Source organism: Austrofundulus limnaeus, unplaced genomic scaffold (genome assembly GCF_001266775.1).
Source record: "Austrofundulus limnaeus strain Quisiro unplaced genomic scaffold, Austrofundulus_limnaeus-1.0 Scaffold314, whole genome shotgun sequence".
Lineage (NCBI taxonomy): Eukaryota > Metazoa > Chordata > Actinopteri > Cyprinodontiformes > Rivulidae > Austrofundulus > Austrofundulus limnaeus.
The window spans coordinates 417,796-429,148 of NW_013952716.1; the positions used below are offsets into that span (position 1 = coordinate 417,796).

At 41.1% G+C, this 11,353-nt stretch overlaps 1 protein-coding gene across 1 annotated transcript in view; it reads right to left on the reverse strand.

Moving 5' to 3' along the window:
• Positions 1-621: 621 nt before the first annotated feature.
• Positions 622-11,353, reverse strand: part of LOC106527191 (wiskott-Aldrich syndrome protein family member 3) — a gene marked incomplete at both ends in the record, with an annotated part of 20,019 nt that continues 9,287 nt past the window's right edge. The window contains 5 exon segments of the mRNA XM_014021996.1: positions 622-918; positions 2,042-2,175; positions 4,273-4,317; positions 4,808-4,876; positions 9,329-9,446. Coding sequence (XP_013877450.1) covers positions 622-918; positions 2,042-2,175; positions 4,273-4,317; positions 4,808-4,876; positions 9,329-9,446 — 663 coding nt within the window.

Below are 11,353 nucleotides of genomic sequence, written 5' to 3' on the forward strand. Positions count from 1 at the left end.
CCCCCCCCCCCCCCCCCGCGGGTGCGAGTTCTATGGTCTTTTTGCAAAATTTACAGATTTTTGAGGCTTTTTATACAGGTAAATGTCCAAAGAGGTTGACACGTATGAAAATCTGATGTAAAAGTGAAATGAAATGTGACACCAGCACTCAGACTGAAGTGTCTGAAATACATCAGATGGGGAAGGTATCTGATTTAGTACCACAAACTGAAAAGGCCTGGGTCGGATTGGAAAAGACCGATTCGTCATGTTCACTGTCATGAAAAGTCCAATATGGGTTTTTCGATGAGGCATTTTGCCTGCTGTGTGAACTTAGACTATGATGTTAACTCAGGCATTAAAGTATTTACACAATGTTCAAAATCCTCGACACATGAAAGCAGACAGGTGAGCATTATCATAAACATAATATATCATATTCAAAAATGGATTAAACTATTTAGAGAGAAGAGCACAAACTAGAGAAACTGCATTTTCTGTTAAAATGTAGAGTGCTGCTAAAATTTGCTGAAGTAGCTGAAATGTAGTTGTTATATCTAAAAGAAGTAGAACGTTAACTTAAAACTAACGAAACAGGATCCAGAATGTACTGTAGTTTCTGAGTAAAATTAAGAAACCTACCTGTGTCCGGCTCGGTAGTCTTTAATTGACTGCTGCCTCGGTCCATTAACTGTGGGATCTCCTCCAGCCTGGACCCCATGTCCTGAAGGAGTCCTGCCCAGAGAGGCCACATGCCGACCTGCTGCAGCCCCAGCAGCTCCTGGGGGCTGATTAACTGGCCTAAGACCCCGATCCAGTGACTGAGTCTGGGCTGCATTGAGATGGTCCCGGGCATGGTGGTCCGCAGGGTGAGCGGTGCTGGAGGCCTGGGCTGAGGGGTGGTTGGGGCTTGCTGGGTAGGAGTCAGATGCCATTGACCTTTTGGATCGATATTGAGACGGTGAGTGAAAATCTTAAAACTCGATGATCAAAACATGTTGAACCAATTAAAAACTAGAGAATTTGCTTTTTCTGCTAAAGTGCAGCGTGAATGCTTAATGCCGAAAGATGTTTGCAGAAAAAAAGAAAAGATGTAAAAAAAAATTTGCAATTTGTGGTAAAATAGCCAAAACAAAGCTGAACATATAAAAGTAGCTAAAAGTATCTGAAAAAGCTGAATTCAGCACAAAGTATCAGAAAGAGCACATACTTMCTGAATTAAGCAGCTGAAAGTAGTTGCTGAAATGATCACAAAAAAAGGTGAATTTAGCTGAAAAAAGGCTAATATTAGCTGAAAATAGCTAAAAAGCACCTTAAATTGCAGAAAACAGCTGAAAGAAGCATTAACAGACTAAATTAGCAGAAAGAAGCTGAAGGAAGCTAAAATAAGCACAAAGAATTAAAACAAAAAAGCAGAACCAAAATAAAAGGTGTAAAAGGCACTAATTTGAAGGATTTTTAAGGATGTTGAAATAACTTTCAACGACAACAAAAATTACCAAAAAGGCTAAATATCTAAGGAGTATATTGCTGAAATACCAAAAATCATAGTCGCAATGTCCAGTAAGAGTTAAACATTTTGAAATGTGAATTATTGAAATAGTACAAAAACGCATGAAAGAAAAATGGATCATCTCACAGCAAGCATCAACTGCATTAATCTTTAAAATAAATCATCCTGACACCATCTACTTACAGATTCACTTTCTATCCTTTTTAGCATTCTACGCCTTGCTACTTCAGCTTTTTAACCTTTCCTCAAAAATTTTATGTTTGCCCTCACAGAAGCTTGAATGAAAATCTGCTCAAGTCCACAGTTTTCCATGAGCTCCGAGTGAAATTTTCCAGAAGAGGGCAGCACAGAACTTTAAATACAGGAGTAGGTTGGTGGAGTTTAGTCTCCATATTGTACACAAACCTGCTAYACTAAACCTTAACTAAACCTGTAAACAACGAGACAATAAGGAATCAGGTACTTTGTAGAATGGCCAACTGGCAAATAGCTCCTGTATTTGTAATTTGWGTGTCATTTGTTTGTGAATGTGTGCATGTGTGTGTGTACCTGCTGTCAGGGGATAGGGAGCCTTCAGAGGACATGCCATGGTAAGGAGAAGGGGTGAGCCTGGCATCCGGTCTAAACTCTTTATCGTAGGCCAGGACGTTCCATTCTTGACGTCGATTACGRGCCTTACGCACCTTTAGAAGCCAACCACAAGGAAATATTAAGTTGATCCCAAAAAAAGGTCTTTTACTTATTAAATATAGGTAAAAACGATGATTTAGATACTTTAAAATGACTCAACAGGAGTGGTTATTATATCTTCAGAAAATTATCACAACTCTACCAATCTTATATTTCATTTGGGAGTTGGTTAATGAAGCTTGAGGAGGGTATTCTTGTTGTTTTAAAGGGATRCATGATTAGTTGTYACATTAGACTTTATTTAATAAACATATATTTTAACTGTAAAATAAAGACTGTAAAAATACTGTAGGATGTTCATTTTTTATCATTTTTTAACTAACAGTTTAAAAATATATTACACGGACAGGGCCATTTTATTTACACGCAAAGCATTCTGGGTAAATGATGACGTGGATAGGTCCTCGGTGCGAGGCTGCTAGCGAGCTATATCCACCCTGAAGGTTAATCTTGGACAATATCTGATGATCGACTCTTTTAAATGAAACCAGAGAGCGTTGACAGAGAGGAGAAGGTAGAAATGACTCAGCCTGGAACTGAAAATATGGATGGAGGACAACAGAGCTGCTTCATGGAAGAAGAAACTCAGCTTAGCCTGTTAGCTTTAGCGTTAGCCTCGATGCTATCACCATATACAGTATATGTATTAGCTCAGCGCTACACATTCTCCTCTCGTCACTGAGGTCCTTCATCCACATGACAGAGAGGGGAACACAAAAATGACTCCGTCTGCAACTGAAAATATGGATGGAGGACCTCAGTTTAGCTTGTTTGTCGCACTAGCACCGAGCTAATACATATAAGGCAATATAGCATTGGCGCTAGCGCAAAGGCTAACAGGCTTAGCTGGGGTTCTTCCATGAAGCAGCTCTGTTGTCCTCCATCCATACTTTCAGTTCCAGGCTGAGTCATTTCTACCTTCTCCTCTCTGTCAACGCTCTCTGGTTTCATTTAAAAGAGTTGATCATCAGATATTGTCCAAGATTAACCTTCAGGGTGGATATAGCTCGCTCACACCGAGGACCTATCCACGTCATCATTTACCCAGAATGCTTTGCGTGTGAATAAAATGGCTCCGTCTGTGTTAAAATATATTTTTAAAATTTACAAAACTAAKCAGCCTACAGTATTTTTACAGTCTTTAAACAACAGTTAAAATAAATGTTTATCAAATAAAGTCTAATGTTACAACTAATCAGGGATCCCTTTAACGAACAGCTTTAATATGCTGGCATGACCCACAGAACCACCTGGTCTGTTGGTAAGTGTAATCTAGAACACCTGTGGAATTATTAAAGCCCAAATCCACTGTCTGGTCGTACGTCTAACACTAAGTTTCTAGTGACCCCTTTGCACTTAATACTCCGTCACACATAAGGACACTACTATAGGATACGTTAAGTCAGGTTACTGCAGTGGGTAGTTGCAGGCACCACTTGATTATGAATAATGCTAATGCACACATGTCAACTTGTACGGATTGTCCTTAAGTTATAAGGATTTTACGTCATTTTGCAGGCATACGGACGTATAGAGCAATCTCACGGATTTTTTCAAGTTTTATGGATTTTATCAAAACCTCATTTTCAAATTTATCTAACATGTCAGAGCCTGTAGGATGATTTAAAAAACAATAAATAACATCAAACAGCCATCTTCCAAKCTGTTCTGCCGCTAGAAATGTTTTGAACTTTTTCCGCTCTCCTCTCCTCCTGCTTCGCAGCAGGCGCTTTCATGTCCGCAGKCGACAGACCCCGCCCCACCCCCACCCCACGCGGGTGCGAGRTCTACGYATTTTTTTGCAAAATTTACYGATTTTTTAGGCTTTTTATACAGGTAAACGTCCAAAGAGGTTGACATGTATGCTAATGTTAAGATAATACAGTCCAGCTGATTCGGGTCATTGTTTTAGGCTTGATTTTTGGGCACGCACAATTTGTATTAAAAAACAATTTAATACAATTTAGGAAAACATATACATATACATTGTTTTTTCGACAAATAACACTTTTTCAATAACATTGCAGCGTTATGGTATACGTGTTTTAGAGGTGTGTCACGCACAACTTCAAGGATAACTTCTTACTGACCTTCTTCACTTCTCTGGTCGGATCTTCAACCTGTCTCTGCTGCTCCTACGGGAGACAGATGTACACACAAACACACATTAAACAACTGGATACCGATTTGTCGGAGGCTGAGGGAAAATAAACTGGACCCCTTTACCGGCTATTTCACCATGTGCTAAAATCATACCGACACAACACACACACACACAGAATGGTTTACCCACCACGTGTCACAAATTAGCACACAGTGAAACAACAAAGCCAAAATATTTGTGGAAACACAAAACAGCAACCAAATCAAACACATGGGGATGAAGCTGCAAACTAACGTGACACTACACGCACAAACACACACCAACACAAGGAAGTGAACATGTGCATATGTAGCTTTTGTTTTAGTGTTTACATGTTTTCCTTTGTGATTCTCTACGTGTGTGTTTCACTTGTGTTCAGACATCCTCTTTGATAAGTGACTGAGTAATGAGTTCATGGGGATGTGCGGTGAGAAGGTGAAGGGCAAAAAAYGGGGGCAGGTTAGGGGTCTGGGTCGTCTTACAGAGATGGACAGGGGGCTCCTGGGTGGGGCCTGTCTGGAGTGGGGCCTGTCAGGGTGGGCCGGACAGCCCTATGGAAACATGGGAGAAAAACAAGCTTGTGCGTTAGGCTGAGCAAGAGGACAACAAGGGAGGAAAGGGGTGGTGCYTCTTTGCAGGGCTGCCAGCTATAGACCACGTTCAGCTTGCATCAAAGAATTGTGTTTATCTGCTGTATTTGTGTGTGTATAATGCAAAAACTTTTAACCCCAATCATCATTCATAAAGTGGGGGTTGTATGATACACAGGAGTAAATTTGAACAGATTTTATATGTATTGTAAAGAAATGTTCAGATTGGATGCCCGGATAGCTAAGTTCTCACATGTTCTCATAATACTTATCAAWACCCTGGTCAAAACCCCTACAGGTGGTCCCTCTTATGTCAGCATTGGAACACCGGAAATGTAAATATTATTCTTAAACTGTTGAAGCGAGGCACATATAAGATAGACTTGTTGATTCAATGTTGTTGAAATATTGTGTATTTTCTGGCAAACCACCTGTCTGTACTGACTGCCATTTGCATTTAAGGCTGATACATCGCACATCTCGCTTACYAAAATTGCGTAGCTTCCGTCTCTTACCTCCTGCTGACACTTGCGGACTACGCAGTGAGCTCTTCTTCTGTGTGTCATTTCACTGATAATGGTCTGCTCATAAGAGCCGGTTATTAAATTGGCAAGATGGACAGCTCCAAGGAGCAGATCATCTGGTCCTATCGAGCATGCAGATTAACCAGGCTTTAGTTGTGTTTTGCGAAAGTAGGTATCCCCGAAATAATCAGTTCCGTATGCAAATCTCYTAAGATATTTGTGATGGCACCCTCAAATTGGCAAAGCCGTCTCCTAGAACATTTCTCATTCTAAARGTCGTTTCTTCTTTGAAGCTGCTACGAAGTTAAATAAAGTAAAAAGGTCTGATACCACAATCATTAAATGAACAATTTATTGATAAGTATACGGACCACAAACGCTGAAAAATCTTGAAGCTTGTATGAAATTAAGGGTAAGAGGGAAATTAAGGCTTTTTAAGCTCAAAAAGTGGGGGTTGCATTTTACTCAAGATCGCATTATCAATGCAAAAATACTGTTTTTAAACCTCTTGTTGTACTGTAAGCTTTCTTTGTTAGTTTAATGAGATGATTCCTGTTAAAAGTGAGAATTTTTCCTTCAAAATCAACAACAAAAAAAGGTTTTATATGCTCATTGTTAAGACTGTAAGGAGGCAAACCCAACCTGTTAAAAAAAGCCAAAAGCAATAGGTTGCTACTATTGATTTAATGGTTTAGTGAGGTCCTCGGATAGAAATTTCCAGAAGTTTTAAATTGCACGGTCTTGGATTGCCTTCTCCACTCTCCTGTGGGCTAAACAACAAAATGCCTCTTCAATTCACGTCAACCTGTATCTTGAATCAAGCTCCAGTGAGAGCCTTGCTGAGCGCGCCTTTGTTCGTCTCCGACTGCCTTCATCTTAAACTTTAAGGTCCTGGTGCCTCAGAGAGGGCTGACACTAATCGTGCACAGAGATTTAATGTGTGGTAAAGTGTGCACGGATTTCAGAATGGAATGTCTGGTGCAGTAGGATTGTCTCTGATGGTTTTCTGAGAACTACATCACTAACAATGTGTAGTACTGCTACGCTAAACACATGTAGCTGTATGCAATACATGGCAAATGGCTATTTATTGTGGTGGAATAAACAGTCTTGACATCATCGTGATATGAGCCCTGTACATGATTAAAAAAGGAACCAGGAGGCGCTGAGTGAATAAAGGCCAAAAAGGATGAACAGCATCCTCCAGCATCATCTAGTGTTCAAACCTAGTGCTACTTTCTCAAGTGAAAGTAAATTATGTTTTGCAGGARTTTTGTTTCAGAGATTCCAAGTAACATGAAAGAAACAGAAAAATGTAAGCAGCATTAAAAAATCAACGGAAACAAGCACAAAGCAGCAAACACATACAGCAGCAGCTGTTGAGGGGATTTAGAGAGTAGTCATTTCTTAATTGACTGAATCAAAGGGGAATACCACCGAATATCAGCTCTGAAATAATCTGCTCTCTGGGTCAATCACTAAGCTTTGGCTAATTACTGACTGGACAAAACTGTTTCCAAGGGACTCATTAGATGACCCACAAAGGTGCAAAGTGATGTTCTACTTAGTAAAATAGCCATCTGCTGTTTTTAAATAACAGCACTSTCTACTCTTATCCATGTTTGATGCACCGGTTAATGATGAATGAAGGAAAAGTGCACTATTGGTAACTAAAGCTGGAGTTAAAAGACATCTCTCAGTCATCTCATAGCCCATTCTGCTTATTCATAAGTAAAGCTCGAGGCAGCACCATCACAACCACTAACCCTAACCCTTCCCCACTCCGAACCCAAAGAGGGCAGTCCACCTGTTTTTGCCCGAGGACCATGGCCTTGGATTTGGAGGTGCTGACCCTCATCCCGGCCTATTTATATTTGGCTACGAAGGGCTCTAGTGAGAGCTGGATGACACAAACAGGACCACATCGTCCACAATAACCAGAGATGGAAATCTGAGGTCACCAAACCGGACCCCTTCTGCCTCCTGGCTGCACAGAAAAAATAGTCCAGAAAAAGGGACAACAGGCACCTCTGGTGCAGTTCAGCTTATGGCTGGCAATGCAGACCAAACTCTCGTGRCTTGCACCGGTTATACAGGGACTTAAATACCCGTAGCAACGYACCACAAATCTCGTACTCACAGTGCACCTCAGGGAGTATGGCCAAATGCCTTCCCCAAGTCCACAAAACACATGTAGACTGATGGGCAAACAATGTGCCCTTGAGGATCTTTGTGAAGGTAAAGATCTGGGGCCTCATTTATAAAGGATTGCATAGAATTTATACTAAAAGTGAATGTACGGCCAAACGGCGAAAAGGGTGGGAATTCAGATTTATAAAACCATGTGCAGGCACACCTTCAACAATTTTCTTTTAGATCACAGCCGCACCTCAGAGTTTGCACACAAGATCCTGCCTCAGGTTCTGCCCTCTACACACCCACACTCAACCATAAACGGTCAATGCAAAGTACCTCATAAATGTTAAGGTGTATTTAAATGAGTCAGCTCAATGTCAACAAAAGTGATAGGCACGCCTCAGGCATGTACACCATTGTGCGTCTCGTGTAGGACAACTGACGACTGCTCACATGAACAGATTGTCTGTAATTTACACACATTTTCCCTCAATTTGCTGGTATGCAGACATTTATTGCAATCTCATGGATTTTTTRKAAAAKRRRTTTWWWYYYMRRMMWYGYKSMTWAAAAAACAATTCGTAAAATTAAAAACCCAACCACTGCCACGACTGTTTTGRTGCAAGAAATAAGTTCACCACTCTTCTCCCCCGTTACCTCCTGCTTTGAGCTCCGTTTGCGCTGCAGCCTGCGATGTTATCTGCGGCTGACAGCCCACCCCCCCACCCCCTGTGTGAATAATCCAAAATGAATGTCGGAGCTGGCGTAGGGGACTGCACATTTTCACACCAAGTTCGGGTTTTATAAATCAGAACCTTCGCGTGAAAAGTGGCGTACGCAAGTTTCTGGGCCCGTTTTGTGCGTATGCAAGCTTTATAAATGCCACCCCTGGTCTAATGTTGCATGGCTGGGACAAAACCCGCATTATTGTTTTCTGTATTCAAGGTTCAACCATCGACTGAACTTTCTCCTACAGCACCTCAAAGTAGACCTTACTGAGGAGGCCGAGGAATGGGATTCCCTTGTCATTAGAACACGACCTCTAGTCTCCATTTATGAAGAGGAGAACTACRGCAGTTACACCTCTCGTGTGTGCACTTTTCAGCACATGACCAACGTTTGATGGCAAAAAGATCAGACTAAGCAAGACAGACCTAAAGGAAAAGGTGGGAAAACTGCTCCATTGTTCTTCTGGATTTTAGGGCATGAAATGGTAAGTGGGCAATCAACACAACAGTCTGTGATGACATTTGTTTCTCCAAAGTTCCATATTCCAAGTTCACACAAAAAATACCAAAACTGGTAGTTTTTTCRATTTTGAAAAGTGTTTTTGAAAATCTCAGTTTCACAAAATCTGTGCAAACAGCAGAAAACACTATTTGGAGTACAGTGGAAAGGCCTGAAGCTTAATAGAACATTATTAGAAGCTGTATTTCCCTTTGATCAGTGCTTGATGATGAGCTTCCCCAGCTGCTGCTGTTTTAACTACAAAAGGCACAACAGAGCAAAGCTAAATGGCGAGTACAGTAAGATTAAAATGCATCAACTAAAATAATAGCAGAATGTGATAAAAGTAGGCAGAAAATAAAATATTAGCAAATAAAACAGAAGATGAATTTACTGTTCTGACACACTTTCTCTTGTCTAGATCCACACTCCATGCACARACTATGCATTCATGACCTCGCTGGAACTCAGATACGTCTTTGTCTGTAAAGGAACTCCAGCGAACTCGCGGTACCTTCACGCCTACCTTCTGCCGCCTCTTCTCTTTGCGTTTGTCCTCCGTGGCCTGCAGCATCTTCTCCTTCCACAGGTTGAAGAAGTAGGAGGGGTCAGTGTAGAACTTCAGCGCATCCTTCTTGTCGTCCCTGCAGACATGAATGGAGCGGCAGAGGTGAAACAAACACAACAGCAAAACCAGTGGTGGTCAAGGCTAATTCAAAAATTAGTTCCACAATTTCTAAAGCGCTTACGAAAAATATTTAGGCCCGCAACTTCTAAACCGCTGACGCAATAGAAAAATTAGCGGAAGCTAATTTTAGGCCACAGGTTCAATTTGACACTCTATAGCTGGCTACAATTCATGTACATTATTTGTACAAAGCTGCCCACTACTGGTGTAGGACCCCTTGTACAGCTCGATTAACAACCGCTGATTGCGGGGATCTGATTTCCTCAAACAGACCTTTGGCTCATGGTCTAAAAATTAAAACCTTGTTGAGGCTTGCAGTTCGGCTGATTCTTTAAAAAGTTGTTGAGGATTGCGGCTGCTTCTTTGTCTTTTTCTTTTGTTTGTTGTAGATTTTTCATTAAAGAAGCATCAATAAAGTAATTTTAAAACTGCTTATTGGAAAACTGAAGTGATGCATTCTGGGTCCATCTGTGACGGGAAACGAAAAATAGATGTAAATGTGTCCAGCGTGTGAGATTGTGCTCAGATTGTCCTCTCTGTGGGATCAGAAATGATTTTTAGATGCAGGAAAATTATACATTAAATGGAGAACGAGTTAGAAAATTGTCAGTGGGGTGTAAAAATGAGTTTGCCACTCGCAAAGTTGTGTGTGTGTTGGTGTGTACGTGCCTGTGTGAAGCTGCTGTTTTCAGCTGCGCATGAGGCTGACAGACATTTCCACCTTTACACGTCTTTAATAAATGTAAACACAGGAACTGATCAGTTTGGTAGAACTTGGAAAAATATTTATTAAATAGTTGAAGTGAAGGAACGAGTGAKTCGCAGCGCTGCGAGTTTCTGCCACGGTGTGGGACTGGGAACAGCTGACCGCTGACCCATGKTACGCACAACTTTACYCAGCAAGTATTGCGTCTTGTGGAGCAGAGGAATCATCACAGCTGACCTGCTCTGAATTAATATTCTGAGTTGACAACGTTTTTTTCTCAGTTAGAATTAAAAATATTTCTTAGACAGTTCACACATTTTATTTCCCTCAGCTGTGCGGGTGCTCCGCAGGCCTGTGCTCTGCGTGTCTAAAAATGAAACAAAAAAAATCTAATAGTGTGTTAGATTTTTTTGTTTCATTTTTATTGTTTAAACTCGAACGATGATGAAACTGAGCCCCGGGACTGAAAATCATTTAACCTCAGACAAGAAAATAGATCAGGCGAAAAATGATCAAATAACCTCTAGTCTACTGTGAACTGTAAAGTGTTTATATTGTTGTCACGTAGTTGGAAACACACGCAGAGCACAGGCCTGCAGAGCACACACACAGCTGAGGGAAATAAAATGTGTGAATTGTCTAAGAAATATTTTTAATTCTAACTGAGAAAAAAACATTGTCAACTCAGAGTATTAATTCAGAGCAGGTCAGCTGTGATGATTCCTCTGCTCCACAAGACGCAATACTTGCTGTGTAAAGTTGTGTGTATCATGGATCAGCGGTCAGCTGTTCCCAGTCCCACACCGRGGCAGAAACTCGCAGCGCAGACGCTTCTTACATACAGAAAACACAACAAAGTCATATTTCTGTGGATTCAGGTCAGATTCATGACTTTGTGAGTTAAAACTGTTGACTGAAAAACTTTGCATGGCTGCCGCACATTCTCATGGCAGGTGAAAAAGTGTGCTATACGCACACTTTCACGCAACATTGGTTTTAATACATCCCAACGTGGGCGTAGAACCTGGCGCACACGTTTTTATGTGTACGCACCGTTTATACATGAGGTCCCTGGAGACACACTTCAGCCGAACCTCAGATCAGAACCTCAGATCAGAACCTCAGATCAGAACCTCAGATCAGAACCTCAGATCAGA